Source organism: Argopecten irradians, chromosome 3 (genome assembly GCF_041381155.1).
Source record: "Argopecten irradians isolate NY chromosome 3, Ai_NY, whole genome shotgun sequence".
Lineage (NCBI taxonomy): Eukaryota > Metazoa > Mollusca > Bivalvia > Pectinida > Pectinidae > Argopecten > Argopecten irradians.
In genome coordinates, this window is record NC_091136.1 from 66,194,438 (window position 1) to 66,214,053 (window position 19,616).

The following is a 19,616-nucleotide window of genomic DNA, read 5'->3' on the forward strand; positions in this document are numbered from 1 at the left end:
AGGAGTGGGGTGTTTATCTGGGCGTGGGGTTAGGTTAGGAGTGGGGTGTTTATCTGGGCGTGGGGTTAGGTTAGGAGTGGGGTGTTTATCTGGGCGTGGGGTTAGGTTAGGGTGGGGTGTTTTATCGGGGCGTGGGGGTTAGGTTAGGGAGTGGGGTGTTTATCGGGGCGTGGGTTAGGTTAGGGGTGGGGTGTTTTATCGGGGCATGGGTTAGGTTAGGGGTGGGGTGTTTATCGGGGCGTGGGGTTAGGTTAGGAGTGGGGTGTTTATCGGGGCGTGGGGTTAGGTTAGGGGTGGGGTGTTTATCTGGGCGTGGGGTTTAGGTTAGGAGTGGGGTGTTTATCTGGGCGTGGGGTTAGGTTAGGAGTGGGGTGTTTATCTGGGGCGTGGGGGTTAGGTTAGGGGTGGGGTGTTTATTGGGCGTGGGGTTAGGTTAGGAGTGGGGGTGTTTATTGGGGCGTGGGGTTAGGTTAGGGGTGGGGTGTTTATCTGGGCGTGGGGTTAGGTTAGGAGTGGGGTGTTTATCTGGGCGTGGGGTTAGGTTAGGGGTGGGGTGTTTATCTGGGCGTGGGGTTAGGTTAGGAGTGGGGTGTTTATCTGGGCGTGGGGTTAGGTTAGGAGTGGGTTGGGGTGTTTTATTGGGCGTGGGGTTAGGTTGGAGTGGGGTGTTTATCTGGGCGTGGGGTTAGGTTAGGAGTGGGGTGTTTATTGGGGCGTGGGGTTAGGTTAGGAGTGGGGTGTTTATCTGGGCGTGGGGTTAGGTTAGGGGTGGGGGTGTTTATCTGGGCGTGGGGTTAGGTTAGGGGTGGGGTGTTTATCGGGGCGTGGGGTTAGGTTAGGGGTGGGGTGTTTATCGGGGCGTGGGGTTAGGTTAGGGGTGGGGTGTTTATCTGGGCGTGGGTTAGGTTAGGAGTGGTGGGGTGTTTATCTGGGCGTAGTGGGTTAGGTTAGGAGTGGGGTGTTTATTTGGGGCGTGGGGTTAGGTTAGGAGGGTGGGGTGTTTATCTGGGCGTGGGGTTAGGTTAGGGGTGGGGTGTTTATATTGGGCGTGGGGTTAGGTTAGGGGTGGGGTGTTTATCTGGGCGTGGGGTTAGGTTAGGGTGGGGTGTTTATGGGCGTGGGGTTAGGTTAGGGGGGGTGTATCTAGGGCCTGGGTTAGGTTAGGAGTGGGGTGTTTATTGGGCGTGGGTTAGTTTAGGGTGGGGTGTTTATGTCTGGGCGTGGGGTTAGGTTAGGGGTGGGGTGTTTATCGAGGCGTGGGGTTAGGTTAGGGGTGGGGTGTTTATCTGGGCGTGGGGTTAGGGTAGGGGTGGGGTGTTTATCGGGCGTGGGGTGTTAGGGGTGGGGTGTTTATCTGGGCGTGAGGTTAGGTTAGGAGTGGGGTGTTTATCTGGGCGTGGTTTAGGGTTAGGTGGGGGTGAGGGGGGATTTTTTAATTTTGGGTGTGGGGTAGGTGAGGGTGGGGTGTTTATTGGGGCGTGAGGTTAGGTTAGTGGTGTGGGGTGTTTATCTGGGCGTGAGGTTATGTAAGGGGTGGGGTGAATGGGCGTGGGGTTAGGTAAGGGGTGGGGGTGTTTATCGGGGCGTGGTTAGGTTAGGGGTGGGTGTGTTTATCGGGGCATCGGTTAGGGTAGAGAGGTGGGATGTTTATCAGGGCATAATGTGTTCTGAGGTTGGATGTTTACTGAGAAATGGAGTGGGGTAGAAGGTAGGTGGGGTGTGTATGACTTACTACTGTTCTAAGGTGGGTGTTTACTGGGAATGGAGTGGGGGTAGAAGGTAGGTGAGGTGTGTATGACTTACACTGTTCTGAGGTGGGATGTTTACTGAGAAATGGAGTGGGGTAGAAGGTAGGTGTGGTGTGTATGACTTACCACTGTTCTGAGGTAGGGATGTTTACTGAGAAAATGGAGTGGGGTAGAAGGTAGGTGAGATGTGTATGGTTCTGAGGTGGGATGTTTACTGGGGAAATGGAGTGGGGTAGAAGGTAGGTGAGGTGTGTATGACTTACCACTGTTCTGAGGTGGGATGTTTACTGGGAAATGGAGTGGGGTAGAAGGTAGGTGGTGTGTATGACTTACCACTGTTCTGAGGTGGGATGTTTACTGGGAATGGGTGGGGTAGAAGGTAGGTGAGGTGTTATGACTTACCACTGTTCTGAGGTGGGATGTTTACTGGAATGGGAGTGGGTTTACTGAGGTGTAAGGTATGACTTACCACTGTTCTGAGGTGGGATGTTTACTGGGGAATGGTGTGGGGTAGAAGGTAGATAAGGTGGTTTATGACTTACCACTGTTCTGAGGTGGGATGTTTACTGAGGTGTGTATGACTTACCACTGTTCTGAGGTGGGATGTTTACTGGTATATGACTTACACCTTGTTTTGGTGGTGCTGTATAGGTCATTCAACCACAGGTTCCTGTAAATAGTAAGACTGACTGTATAGGCTATATCCCAACATCAATACAATAGTACACATGTATAGGCTATATCCCAACATCAATACAATAGTACACATGTATAGGCTATATCCCAGCATCAATACAATAGTACACATGTATAGGCTATATCCCAACATCAATACAATAGTACACATGTATAGGCTATATCCCAACATCAATACAATAGTACACATGTATAGGCTATATCCCAGCATCAATACAATAGTACACATGTATAGGCTATATCCCAGCATCAATACAATAGTACACATGTATAGGCTATATCCCAACATCAATACAATAGTACACATGTATAGGCTATATCCCAACATCAATACAATAGTACACATGTATAGGCTATATCCCAGCATCAATACAATAGTACACATGTATAGGCTATATCCCAACATCAATACAATAGTACACATGTATAGGCTATATCCCAGCATCAATACAATAGTACACATGTATAGGCTATATCCCAGCATCAATACAATAGTACACATGTATAGGCTATATCCCAACATCAATACAATAGTACACATGTATAGGCTATATCCCAACATCAATACAATAGTACACATGTATAGGCTATATCCCAGCATCAATACAATAGTACACATGTATAGGCTATATCCCAACATCAATACAATAGTACACATGTATAGGCTATATCCCAACATCAATACAATAGTACACATGTATAGGCTATATCCCAGCATCAATACAATAGTACACATGTATAGGCTATATCCCAACATCAATACAATAGTACACATGTATAGGCTATATCCCAACATCAATACAATAGTACACATGTATAGGCTATATCCCAACATCAATACAATAGTACACATGTATAGGCTATATCCCAACATCAATACAATAGTACACATGTATAGGCTATATCCCAGCATCAATACAATAGTACACATGTATAGGCTATATCCCAGCATCAATACAATAGTACACATGTATAGGCTATATCCCAACATCAATACAATAGTACACATGTATAGGCTATATCCCAACATCAATACAATAGTACACATGTATAGGCTATATCCCAGCATCAATACAATAGTACACATGTATAGGCTATATCCCAACATCAATACAATAGTACACATGTATAGGCTATATCCCAACATCAATACAATAGTACACATGTATAGGCTATATCCCAACATCAATACAATAGTACACATGTATAGGCTATATCCCAGCATCAATACAATAGTACACATGTATAGGCTATATCCCAGCATCAATACAATAGTACACATGTATAGGCTATATCCCAGCATCAATACAATAGTACACATGTATAGGCTATATCCCAGCATCAATACAATAGTACACATGTATAGGCTATATCCCAGCATCAATACAATAGTACACATGTATAGGCTATATCCCAGCATCAATACAATAGTACACATGTATAGGCTATATCCCAGCATCAATACAATAGTACACATGTATAGGCTATATCCCAACATCAATACAATAGTACACATGTATAGGCTATATCCCAACATCAATACAATAGTACACATGTATAGGCTATATCCCAACATCAATACAATAGTACACATGTATAGGCTATATCCCACATCAATACAATAGTACACATGTATAGGCTATATCCCAACATCAATACAATAGTACACATGTATAGGCTATATCCCAACATCAATACAATAGTACACATGTATAGGCTATATCCCAACATCAATACAATAGTACACATGTATAGGCTATATCCCAACATCAATACAATAGTACACATGTATAGGCTATATCCCAACATCAATACAATAGTACACATGTATAGGCTATATCCCAACATCAATACAATAGTACACATGTATAGGCTATATCCCAACATCAATACAATAGTACACATGTATAGGCTATATCCCAACATCAATACAATAGTACACATGTATAGGCTATATCCCAACATCAATACAATAGTACACATGTATAGGCTATATCCCAACATCAATACAATAGTACACATGTATAGGCTATATCCCAACATCAATACAATAGTACACATGTATAGGCTATATCCCAACATCAATACAATAGTACACATGTATAGGCTATATCCCAACATCAATACAATAGTACACATGTATAGGCTATATCCCAACATCAATACAATAGTACACATGTATAGGCTATATCCCAACATCAATACAATAGTACACATGTATAGGCTATATCCCAGCATCAATACAATAGTATACACATGTATAGGCTATATCCCAGCATCAATACAATAGTACACATGTATAGGCTATATCCCAACATCAATACAATAGTACACATGTATAGGCTATATCCCAGCATCAATACAATAGTACACATGTATAGGCTATATCCCAACATCAATACAATAGTACACATGTATAGGCTATATCCCAGCATCAATACAATAGTACACATGTATAGGCTATATCCCAACATCAATACAATAGTACACATGTATAGGCTATATCCCAGCATCAATACAATAGTACACATGTATAGGCTATATCCCAACATCAATACAATAGTACACATGTATAGGCTATATCCCAACATCAATACAATAGTACACATGTATAGGCTATATCCCAACATCAATACAATAGTACACATGTATAGGCTATATCCCAACATCAATACAATAGTACACATGTATAGGCTATATCCCAACATCAATACAATAGTACACATGTATAGGCTATATCCCAGCATCAATACAATAGTACACATGTATAGGCTATATCCCAACATCAATACAATAGTACACATGTATAGGCTATATCCCAGCATCAATACAATAGTACACATGTATAGGCTATATCCCAACATCAATACAATAGTACACATGTATAGGCTATATCCCAGCATCAATACAATAGTACACATGTATAGGCTATATCCCAACATCAATACAATAGTACACATGTCTAACTGGTTATCTAATCACATAGGTACTGGATTATTGGTAAATCATCAGTCTGAAGACCCAAGTTACCAAGTAATTATTCCCATCTATGATTACTGTAATTTTCTGTGTATTGCCCGCGGGCTATTCAATTTTTACACCAGAGGATGCCTAATGCGAGCTATCTGTGGAAACTATTACCAAAAAATATGCGGTCTATATGTTGTAAATAGCTCAAATAACCCTCTTACTATGCTGAAGTATTTTCATATGAGCTATTATTTCTTGCATTTTAAAGCTATTTTCAAACAAAAAAATAACTTAAACATATACCTTTCAAAATGAATTCACTATAGCACAGACTCACATTCTATTATCAGTACATACTACACTTTCAAAAATTACATAGAAATATGACCCGCGGACAATCTGCCTGAATTTGCTTCCAAAAAAAAAATGAATTCACTATAGCACAGACTCACATTCTATTATCAGTACATACTACACTTTCAAAAATTACATAGAAATATGACCCGCGGACAATCTGCCTGAATTTGCTTCCCACAGGATATACCCTGGTGGGGGTAATACGTAGGAAATTAAGGTAAACTGTGTATGATGAAAACAATCAATTTATTCAATTTTATCTTTCAAACCCATTGTAATACATGAACCAATTTACAATTTGATGTATATTTTGTATTATTTTATTTATGTTCCCTTATGAACATTATTCCTAAAACTGCTATGATTTTCTCAGACGGCCTGTATTAGGTATTGCACTCACTGGTTCCGGAGGCAATCTGACTGGTGGTGAGGGCAGACTGTCCTTCCCTGGTACCTCGGTCTCCGGACTGGTCTTATCGTTCCATCCCATCTGTTACAGATGCATCAAATACATAGTTTAGTTACTATGGTGACAAAAAATAATAGAGAGATTGTCTTGAGGTAGAAGTAAGCATTTACTGACTTAAATATTCATTAGCTGTCCTGAGGTAGAAGTAAGTATTTACTGACCTAAATATTCATTAGCTGTCCTGAGGTAGAAGTAAGTATTTACTGACCTAAATATTCATTAGCTGTCCTGAGGTAGAAGTAAGTATTTACTGACCTAAATATTCATTAGCTGTCCTGAGGTAGAAGTAAGTATTTACTGACCTAAATATTCATTAGCTGTCCTGAGGTAGAAGTAAGTATTTACTGACCTAAATATTCATTAGCTGTCCTGAGGTAGAAGTAAGTATTTACTGACCTAAATATTCATTAGCTGTCCTGAGGTAGAAGTAAGTATTTACTGACCTAAATATTCATTAGCTGTCCTGAGGTAGAAGTAAGTATTTACTGACCTAAATATTCATTAGCTGTCCTGAGGTAGAAGTAAGTATTTACTGACCTAAATATTCATTAGCTGTCCAGAGGTAGAAGTAAGTATTTACTGACCTAAATATTCATTAGCTGTCCTGAGGTAGAAGTAAGTATTTACTGACCTAAATATTCATTAGCTGTCCTGAGGTAGAAGTAAGTATTTACTGACCTAAATATTCATTAGCTGTCCTGAGGTAGAAGTAAGTATTTACTGACCTAAATATTCATTAGCTGTCCTGAGGTAGAAGTAAGTATTTACTGACCTAAATATTCATTAGCTGTCCTGAGGTAGAAGTAAGTATTTACTGACCTAAATATTCATTAGCTGTCCAGAGGTAGAAGTAAGTATTTACTGACCTAAATATTCATTAGCTGTCCTGAGGTAGAAGTACTTTTCACTTGATAATTTATGAAAAAAAGTGCGCACTATTCGCGCAAAAATACGATATTTACTAAGTATTTACTGACCTTAATATTCATGAACTCACTCTCAAAAAAGACAGCTATGCTCAATGATATTGATTCATCAAAGGTATAACCAATCAGAACCATTCTATATACAAATGAGGGATCTGTATCATTTAACATCTGTATCACACAGGTCTGGTCTGAGGATTTTCACTCATTTCTACACACACAAATGAGGGATCTGTATCATACAGACAGGTCTGGTCTGAGGATTTTCACTCATTTCTACACACACAAATGAGGGATCTGTATCATTTAACATCTGTATCACACAGGTCTGGTCTGAGGATTTTCACTCATTTCTACACACACAAATGAGGGATCTGTATCATTTAACATCTGTATCACACAGGTCTGGTCTGAGGATTCTCACTCATTTCTACACACACAAATGAGGGATCTATATCATTTAACATCTGTATCATACAGACAGGTCTGGTCTGAGGATTTTCACTCATTTCTACACACACAAATGAGGGATCTGTATCATTTAACATCTGTATCACACTGACAGGTCTGGTCTGAGGATTTTCACTCATTTCTACACACACAAATGAGGGATCTGTATCATTTAACATCTGTATCACACAGGTCTGGTCTGAGGATTTTCACTCATTTCTACACACACAAATGAGGAATCTGTATGATTTAACATCACCTGTATCACACAGGTCTGGTCTGAGGATTCTCACTCATTTCTACACACACAAATGAGGGATCTGTATCATTTAACATCTGTATCATACAGACAGGTCTGGTCTGAGGATTTTCACTCATTTCTACACACACAAATGAGGGATCTGTATCATTTAACATCTGTATCATACAGACAGGTCTGGTCTGAGGATTCTCACTCATTTCTACACACACAAATGAGGGATCTGTATCATTTAACATCTGTATCATACAGACAGGTCTGGTCTGAGGATTCTCACTCATTTCTACACACACAAATGAGGGATCTGTATCATTTAACATCTGTATCACACAGGTCTGGTCTGAGGATTCTCATTCATTTCTACACACACAAATGAGGGATCTATATCATTTAACATCACCTGTATCATACAGACAGGTCTGGTCTGAGGATTTTCACTCATTTCTACACACACAAATGAGGGATCTGTATCATTTAACATCACCTGTATCACACAGGTCTGGTCTGAGGATTCTCACTCATTTCTACACACACAAATGAGGGATCTATATCATTTAACATCACCTGTATCACACTGGTCTGGTCTGAGGATTTTCAATCATTTCTACACACACAAATGAGGGATCTGTATCATTTAACATCACCTGTATCACACTGGTCTGGTCTGAGGATTTTCACTCATTTCTACACACACAAATGAGGGATCTGTATCATTTAACATCACCTGTATCACACTGGTCTGGTCTGAGGATTTTCACTCATTTCTACACACACAAATGAGGGATCTATATCATTTAACATCTGTATCATACAGACAGGTCTGGTCTGAGGATTTTCAATCATTTCTACACACACAAATGAGGGATCTGTATCATTTAACATCACCTGTATCACACTGGTCTGGTCTGAGGATTTTCACTCATTTCATTTAACATCTGTATCACACAGACAGGTCTGGTCTGAGGATTCTCACTCATTTCTACACACACAAATGAGGGATCTATATCATTTAACATCTGTATCACACAGGTCTGGTCTGAGGATTTTCACTCATTTCTACACACACAAATGAGGGATCTGTATCATTTAACATCTGTATCACACAGACAGGTCTGGTCTGAGGATTCTCACTCATTTCTACACACACAAATGAGGGATCTGTATCATTTAACATCTGTATCACACAGGTCTGGTCTGAGGATTCTCACTCATTTCTACACACACAAATGAGGGATCTGTATCATTTAACATCATCTGTATCACACAGGTCTGGTCTGAGGATTCTCACTCATTTCTACACACACAAATGAGGGATCTGTATCATTTAACATCTGTATCACACAGGTCTGGTCTGAGGATTCTCACTCATTTCTACACACACAAATGAGGGATCTGTATCATTTAACATCTGTATCACACAGACAGGTCTGGTCTGAGGATTTTCACTCATTTCTACACACACAAAAGCCAGTGATAGAAGATAAAAGAGTCTATAGATAGTAACATCTGAAGGACCAACAGTATAACATTAGACCCAATCTGATTATAATTTGCACCCTAGGTATAGAACATGGTATACCTCCAATAGCAGTGCTGAACAGGTTAGTAATAAAACAATGTGCTTGTAAGTGGAACTGATTAGTATTACAATCCCTCTAGAGGTCAGGCTAACAAATATTTACTACATGTTGTGCCACTTTCTTAGTCTCATGGCTTAAAAAAGTTTGAGTTGATTAATTCTGTATTACTGTATATACCACAGAATATGCCAGTTTATCACTACTGTCACAAATACAGATTATTTATAATTCACTGCATCATCATGCAAGAAAGGGAGATAACTCATCAATTTCCAAATCAACATTTGGTATATAAGTGTGTAATATTGCAGGTCTGTACTATAGCCGAGTGAAGGTACAATCTGATACAGGGGTAGTAACTTACAGCAAGCAAACGTTTTCTGGTCTCATCTACAGCTCTGGCCATCTCATCCTTCCTTTTCTGTACAGACTGTTAAATATAGACACATGCAATCTCGATATTATTGTTAGATATAGGTAGGCAGCTACAAATATCAGTTGGTCCACAATACTTATAATGGGGCTAAACTAGGAAATGTTGTATTATTAATAACTATTTTACAAACAATCGAAAGCATACCTAAATCAAAAACTTATCACCCATTCCAGTAAAAATGATGATGAAAAAAAAGGAAAATTACAGAAAAATTCAAGAAAGGCAAATTGCAGCAAATTTCTCAAAAACAAATAAAACCAATAAGGGAAAAAGGAACATTGAAGTAATAAGCTAAACTCAGATTCAATAGTTCTTCCTCTGATACACGAACAAAGCGGCATTGTGCAGTTATTTGCATCGGAATTCCAGCTATCTAGACATTCTCAACAATGCAGTGTAAAAAGGGAGAACAATTTTTATGACACCAATCAGAACAAAGAGACTAAAACAATTCTTACAAATGAGCAGAAATGCATTTGGCAATGAGAATAAAACAAAGCAAGGGATATTTTTTGCTTTGTAGATAGTTCTATAGTCTATAACAACTATCAGACATTCCTGTTAGTGTCTACCAAGGGGAAGATCCCAGAAAGCCAGCGTAGGGGCAGACACAATATACCTTAACTTTCCTTAGACAGTGGTACAGCCTAAGGTCTAGCAGCCCCTTCTTAATTACCAACTGAAATCAAGGAAATCAGCCAGTCCAGCCAATAGTCGCTCTTACATGGATAATCAACACAATACCCATTGTTTTTTAAATTAATATTATAAACTGTAATAAGGAGTAAAGAAGTTACTAGCTTCAGTAAAATTTTAGTTAAACATTAAGGTTATACTGTGAATTCAAAACTTCAGTTGGTTCATGCAGAAATGTGTGACAAAAGAAGACATTAGTTGAAGTGTCTGATTATATATTATAAACATGTTACAGAACACAGTGTGTCATAAATACTCTACTCCCACGGTAATTATCTGGAATTATCGCTGACAGACACTTAATATTATACACTTTTACAAATTTCTATTAAAGACAACTCCTAATTGGCATAAAACCCAATCTCTTTATCAAACACAATCTCACCCTGAACAAATACACCCAGTAAACATATACACCCAGTGAACATATACACCTGGTGAACATATACACCTGGTGAACATATACACCCAGTGTACATATACACCCTGTGAACATATACACCCAGTGAACATATACACCTGGTAAACATATACACCTGGTGAACATATACACCCGGTGAACATATACACCTGGTGAACATATACACCCGGTGAACATATACACCCTGTGAACATATACACCCAGTGAACATATACACCCGGTGAACATATACACCTGGTGAACATATACACCTGGTGAACATATACACCCAGTGAACATATACACCTGGTGAACATATACACCTGGTGAACATATACACCTGGTGAACATATACACCTGGTGAACATATACACCCAGTGAACATATACACCTGGTGAACATATACACCCAGTGAACATATACACCTGGTGAACATATACACCCAGTGAACATATACACCCAGTGAACATATACACCCAGTGAACATATACACCTGGTGAACATATACACCTGGTGAACATATACACCTGGTGAACATGTACACCTAGTGAACATATACACCCAGTAAACATATACACCTGGTGAACATATACACCCAGTGAACATATACACCCAGTGAACATATACACCCAGTGAACATATACACCCGGTGAACGTATACACCCAGTGAACATATACACCCCGTGAACATATACACCTGGTGAACATATACACCCACTGAACGTATACACCCGGTGAACGTATACACCCAGTGAACATATACACCCAGTGAACATATACACCCAGTGAACATATACACCCAGTGAACATATACACCCAGTGAACATATACACCCGGTGAACGTATACACCCAGTGAACATATACACCCCGTGAACATATACACCCAGTGAACATATACACCCAGTGAACATATACACCCAGTGAACATATACACCCAGTGAACATATACACCCGGTGAACGTATACACCCAGTGAACATATACATCCCGTGAACATATACACCCAGTGAACATATACACCCAGTGAACGTATACACCCAGTGAACATATACACCCCGTGAACATATACACCTGGTGAACATATACACCTGGTGAACATATATACCTAGTGAACATATACACCTGGTGAACATATACACCCTGTGAACATATACACCCAGTGAACATATACACCCAGTGAACATATACACCTGGTGAACATATATACCTAGTGAACATATACACCCAGTGAACATATACACCCCGTGAACATATACACCCAGTGAACATATACACCTGGTGAACATATACACCCAGTGAACATATACACCCAGTGAACATATACACCTGGTGAACATATACACCCACTGAACGTATACACCCAGTGAACATATACACCCTGTGAACATATACACCCCCTGAACATATACACCCCCTGAACATATACACCCAGTGAACATATACACCCAGTGAACATATACACCCGGTGAACATATACACCCTGTGAACATATACACCCAGTGAACATATACACCCCGTGAACATATACACCCAGTGAACATATACACCCAGTGAACATATACACCTGGTGAACATATACACCCAGTGTACATATACACCAAGTGAACATATACACCCAGTGAACATATACACCCCCTGAACATATACACCCAGTGAACATATACACCCCCTGAACATATACACCCAGTGTACATATACACCAAGTGAACATATACACCCCGTGAACATATACACCTGGTGAACATACACACCCAGTGTACATATATACCTAGTGAACATATACACCCAGTGAACATATACACCCCGTGAACATATACACCCAGTGAACATATACACCTGGTGAACATATACACCCCGTGAACATATACACCTGGTGAACATATACACCTGGTGAACATACACACCCAGTGTACATATACACCTGGTGAACATATACACCCTGTTAACATATACACCTAGTAAACATATACACCCAGTGAACATATACACCTGGTGAACATATACACCCCGTGAACATATACACCCAGTGAACATATACACCCAGTGAACATATACACCTGGTGAACATATACACCCCGTGAACATATACACCCAGTGAACATATACACCCGGTGAACATATACACCTGTTGAACATATACACCCAGTGTACATATATACCTAGTGAACATATACACCCGGTGAACATATACACCTGTTGAACATATACACCCAGTGTACATATACACCCAGTGAACATATACACCCGGTGAACATATACACCCGGTGAACATATACACCCAGTGAACATATACACCCAGTGAACATATACACCCAGTGAACATATACACCCAGTAAACATATACACCCAGTGAACATATACACCCAGTGAACATATACACCCGGTGAATATATACACCCAGTGAACATATACACCCAGTGAATATATACACCCAGTGAACATATACACCCAGTGAACATATACACCTGGTGAACATACACACCCAGTGTACATATATACCTAGTGAACATATACACCCAGTGAACATATACACCCAGTGAACATATACACCCAGTGAACATATACACCCCATGAACATATACACCCAGTGAACATATACACCCAGTGAACATATACACCCCGTGAACATATACACCCAGTGAACATATACACCCAGTGAACATATACACCCCGTGAACATATACACCCAGTAAACATATACACCTGGTGAACATACACACCCAGTGTACATATACACCTAGTGAACATATACACCCAGTGAACATATACACCCAGTAAACATATACACCTGGTGAACATATACACCCAGTGAACATATACACCCAGTAAACATATACACCCAGTGAACATATACACCCAGTGAACATACACACCCAGTGTACATATACACCTAGTGAACATATACACCCAGTGAACATATACACCCAGTAAACATATACACCCAGTGAACATATACACCCAGTGAACATACACACCCAGTGTACATATACACCTAGTGAACATATACACCCAGTGAACATATACACCCAGTAAACATATACACCTGGTGAACATACACACCCAGTGTACATATATACCTAGTGAACATATACACCCAGTGAACATATACACCCAGTGAACATATACACCCAGTGAACATATACACCCCGTGAACATATACACCCAGTGAACATATACACCCAGTGAACATATACACCCCGTGAACATATACACCCAGTGAACATATACACCCAGTGAACATATACACCCCGTGAACATATACACCCAGTGAACATATACACCCAGTGAACATATACACCTGGTGAACATATACACCTGGTGAACATATACACCTGGTGAACATATACACCCAGTGAACATATACACCTGGTGAACATATACACCCAGTGAACATATACACCCGGTGAACATATACACCTGGTGAACATATACACCTGGTGAACATATACACCCAGTGAACATATACACCCAGTGAACATATACACCCGGTGAACATATATACTTAGTGAACATATATACTTAGTGAACATATACACCCAGTGAACATATACACCCGGTGAACATATACACCCGGTTAACATATATACTTAGTGAACATATACACCCAGTGAACATATACACCCAGTGAACATATATACCCGGTTAACATATATACTTAGTGAACATATATACTTAGTGAACATATACACCCAGTGAACATATACACCCAGTGAACATATATACCCGGTGAACATATATACTTAGTGAACATATATACCCAGTGAATATATACATCCATCCTAAATTGCCATTGTTGTAGAGTATTTATCACATACGTTAAGTCTGTATACATCTGTAGACTTACGTCAAACCAGTTATCCTGTCTCTGTATACTGTTGTACACCGTCATGTTCCTTAAACAAAAACACTGGCTTTCATTTTAAAGTTCAAGACTAGCAGATAAAGAGATGACACAAGCTTAAAAGAAGAAAATTCCAACAAATGTAGAAGACCAATTTGTCAGGTACTCTTTTAGAAAGACCCAATCAGGATTTGATTCCACATTCCTAATATATTAAACCAAATAATCTTGGTGTACGATTAGATTATGAATATTCTGCTGGCAAACTGGCAAAATAATGTTTCAAACACATGCAAGTTCAAATGTAGCAAATGAGTATATATCAAAATGAAAATAAGTTGTTTATGAAAATACAAAAATGATGTCACTGTAGAATAATAAGTTGTCTAACAGTAGATTGTAAACAGTTGTCTAACAGTATATTGTAAACAGTTGTCTAACAGTAGATTGTAAACAGTTGTCTAACAGTAGATTGTAAACAGTTGTCTAACAGTAGATTGTAAACAGTTGTCTAACAGTATATTGTAAACAGTTGTCTAACAGTAGATTGTAAACAGTTGTCTAACAGTAGATTGTAAACAGTTGTCTAACAGTAGATTGTAAACAGTTGTCTAACAGTAGATTGTAAACAGTTGTCTAACAGTATATTGTAAACAGTTGTCTAACAGTAGATTGTAAACAGTTGTCTAACAGTATATTGTAAACAGTTGTCTAACAGTAGATTGTAAACAGTTGTCTAACAGTATATTGTAAACAGTTGTCTAACAGTAGATTTTAAACAGTTGTCTAACAGTATATTGTAAACAGTTGTCTAACAGTAGATTGTAAACAGTTGTCTAACAGTAGATTGTAAACAGTTGTCTAACAGTAGATTGTAAACAGTTGTCTAACAGTAGATTGTAAACAGTTGTCTAACAGTATATTGTAAACAGTTGTCTAACAGTAGATTGTAAACAGTTGTCTAACAGTAGATTGTAAACAGTTGTCTAACAGTAGATTGTAAACAGTTGTCTAACAGTAGATTGTAAACAGTAGATTGTAAACAGTTGTCTAACAGTAGATTGTAAACAGTTGTCTAACAGTAGATTGTAAACAGTTGTCTAACAGTAGATTGTAAACAGTAGATTGTAAACAGTTGTCTAACAGTAGATTGTAAACAATTGTCTAACAGTAGATTGTAAACAGTTGTCTAACAGTAGATTGTAAACAGTTGTCTAACAGTAGACTGTAAACAGTTGTCTAACAGTAGATTGTAAACAGTAGATTGTAAACAGTTGTCTAACAGTAGATTGTAAACAGTTGTCTAACAGTAGATTGTAAACAGTAGATTGTAAACAGTTGTCTAACAGTAGATTGTAAACAGTTGTCTAACAGTAGATTGTAAACAGTTGTCTAACAGTAGATTGTAAACAGTTGTCTAACAGTAGATTGTAAACAGTTGTCTAACAGTATATTGTAAACAGTTGTCTAACAGTAGATTGTAAACAATTGTCTAACAGTAGATTGTAAACAGTTGTCTAACAGTATATTGTAAACAGTTGTCTAACAGTATATTGTAAACAGTTGTCTAACAGTAGATTGTAAACAGTTGTCTAACAGTAGATTGTTAACAGTTGTGTAACAGTAGATTGTAAACAGTAGATTGTAAACAGTTGTCTAACAGGAGATTGTAAACAGTTGAGTTGTAAACAATTGTCTAACAGTAGATTGTAAACAGTTGTCTAACAGTAGATTGTAAACAGTTGTCTAACAGATTGTAAACAGTTGTCTAACAGTAGATTGTAAACAGTTGTCTAACAGTAGATTGTAAACAGTTGTCTAACAGTAGATTGTAAACAGTTGTCTAACAGTAGATTGTAAACAGTTGTCTAACAGTATATTGTAAACAGTTGTCTAACAGTAGATTGTTAACAGTTGTCTAACAGTAGATTGTAAACAGTTGTCTAACAGTAGATTGTAAACAGTTGCCTAACAGTATATTGTAAACAGTTGTCTAACAGTATATTGTAAACAGTTGTCTAACAGTAGATTGTAAACAGTTGTCTAACAGTAGATTGTAAACAGTTGTCTAACAGTAGATTGTAAACAGTTGTCTAACAGTAGATTGTAAACAGTTGTCTAACAGTAGATTGTAAACAGTTGATTAGCCTTTATACTTACTTGATATTGGCCTGCTGTGCTCGGGACAGGAAGCGAGTAGAGATACTAATACGAGAGTTTGACCCTAATGGAGGCTGCGTATCATCTGTAATATTTGATTCTATTTCGTCAAGTCTTTCCTGAAACTTATCTAGTGACAATGTTGGGGTGAAGTTTAAATTTTCAAAGCGATCCTTCAGAAACTTTTCCTACAACAAAAAGGTAATAAAAAGTTGTAGTAACTTCATGTAAAATGTACTTACATTTGTTTAAAAAATGTGCATTGAAATAAAACTTGTTCCGTGTTTGAGTATCTAAATAATAAAAACAAACAACCATTGTATTAAGTATTTCGCTCATAAACATAATTTAGGATAATTACGATAACACACACTAGCTAGCTCATAAAACATCAACTTTCATGTCTCTTATAAAGCAGTGCAATTCTTTTTTGATATTTGATCAAACCATATCCTGGTCATATCTGCTAACTCAAGACAATTATGAAAATATCATTCTACTGAAAATAACAGACACAGTAAACAAGGACATTGTTTTCACTTCAGTGTTTGAGAATATATGAAAAAGTTTTGTTTTGGTAAACAATATTATAGCATATCATACAACATATTTCAGCCAGAGTTTGGGTGGAAACAAAGATATTGGAAGTAAACAGGAAAGTAGGGTTTCCTCTCTGGGTAAATCTCAGCAGTATAATACCGTGCCAGGAGCTGGTGATCTATTCTTTCTTGGCTACTTATTGTTCTCACCAGGTAAATAGTGTACTGGCTATTATCTGTTTACTCTGACAGAAAATCATAATACCTCTCAGAAAAATCAAGGTTAAAACTGAGCAAAGTTGCAGTGTATTTAGGATTTCAAGGCTTAGCAACTAAACAGATGTAATAGCAACAAATCAATATGATTGTGGCACACGACACAAACAGTAGTAGCCCGGTAATATCAGATGTGCTCTCTACCATTCTCATTAGCACATATTTGCATAGAGGACCATATTTTCTATATGGACCAGTGTTTCTATCTTTAGAAGTACCAGGTCAATATGGTGATTATAGCATCACATCAAGGTTAATATTGCCCTAGTGACATCACAATGCCCTGAAGTAGAGTTCCACAGGGACATGTCCTTTAGCCCTGAAGTAGAGTTCCACAAGGACATGTCCTTTAGCCATTCTCCTTGCAATAAGGAGGTTTGGAGATACTAGCATGATTACCCCCACCTTTTGGAGATTGTCATAATCACAGAAGTTGGAAACTATTTGACGCTAATTGTACTTAACCAACATTATTTTAATTTCTCAAAACCAACACATTGTAGAATATTAAATAGTGAAATAATGATTTTTTTTAAACAACTAATAAATAGAATACAAAAAGTAAGGAGCTTTGATCTGGTCAATATGGCATTATACAGACTTGGTAGAATCTAAATCAAAGGCAGTGTGTCTCTGGTTATGATCTCACAGTATTACACCATATCAACCTCAACAAACATCCACAATTAGAAATATGTGTATACAGGACTTTGAATGATTACAAAAAAAAGCTCCACTTAGATAAAGATCTGGATATCGGGTACAGTTTTGAATATAATACAAACTGGTTACAAGAAATCTGGTAGTTAAACCTTCATGTAACAAAGCTACAGGGTTATAAGGTAACCCTGTCTCATAGGTAACAATCCCACAGGTAACAAACCCACAGGTACCAATCCCACAGGTAACAATCCCACAGGTAACAAACTCACAAGTAACAATCCCACAGGTAACAATCCCACAGGTAACAAACTCACAAGTAACAAACCCACAGGTAACAATCCCACAGGTACCAATCCCACAGGTAACAATCCCACAGGTAACAATCCCACAGGTAACAAACCCACAGGTAACAATCCCACAGGTAACAAACCCACAGGTAACAATCCCACAGTTACTAACACCCACAGGTAACAAACCCACAGGTAACAATCCCACAGGTAACAAACCCACAGGTAACAAACCCACAGGTAACAATCCCACAGGTAACAATCCCACAGGTAACAATCCCACAGGTAACAATCCCACAAGTAACAATCCCACAGGTAACAATCCCACAGGTAACAAACTCACAAGTAACAAACCCACAGGTAACAATCCCACAGGTACCAATCCCACAGGTAACAATCCCACAGGTAACAATCCCACAGGTAACAAACCCACAGGTAACAATCCCACAGTTACTAAAACCCACAGGTAACAATCCCACAGGTAACAATCCCACAGTTACTAATACCCACAGGTAACAAACCCACAGGTAACAAACCCACAGGTAACAATCCCACAGGTAACACACCCACAGTTACTAAAACCCACAGGTAACAATCCTACAGGTAACAATCCCACAGTTACTAACACCCACAGGTAACAAACCCACAGGTCACAATCCCACAGGTAACAATCCCACAGGTAACTAGGGCTGCCGCGGTTCACCGGTATATTGGGGTATTGCAATGCACCACCAAAAAATATTGTACGGCGATACAGTTTACCTGTACCGGTTTTTTACGATATATTTTCTTAGTATCATAATTTCATTAATTTGATATAATTAAAACGTCCTGTCATTAAAACAAAACCAGCTAGTTGTATT

At 38.6% G+C, this 19,616-nt stretch overlaps 1 protein-coding gene across 1 annotated transcript in view; it reads right to left on the reverse strand.

Annotated features, from left to right (window-relative positions):
- LOC138319799 (mitogen-activated protein kinase-binding protein 1-like) overlaps positions 1 to 19,616 on the reverse strand; it is a 173,989-nt gene that overhangs the window by 14,164 nt on the left and 140,209 nt on the right. Inside the window, exons 28-31 of the mRNA XM_069262932.1 lie at positions 16,989 to 17,176; positions 14,832 to 14,880; positions 9,820 to 9,885; positions 6,147 to 6,261 (exon numbers count right to left, since the gene is read on the reverse strand). Of these exons, the coding sequence (XP_069119033.1) occupies positions 6,147 to 6,261; positions 9,820 to 9,885; positions 14,832 to 14,880; positions 16,989 to 17,176 (418 nt within the window). The remainder of the gene's footprint in view (positions 1 to 6,146; positions 6,262 to 9,819; positions 9,886 to 14,831; positions 14,881 to 16,988; positions 17,177 to 19,616) is intronic.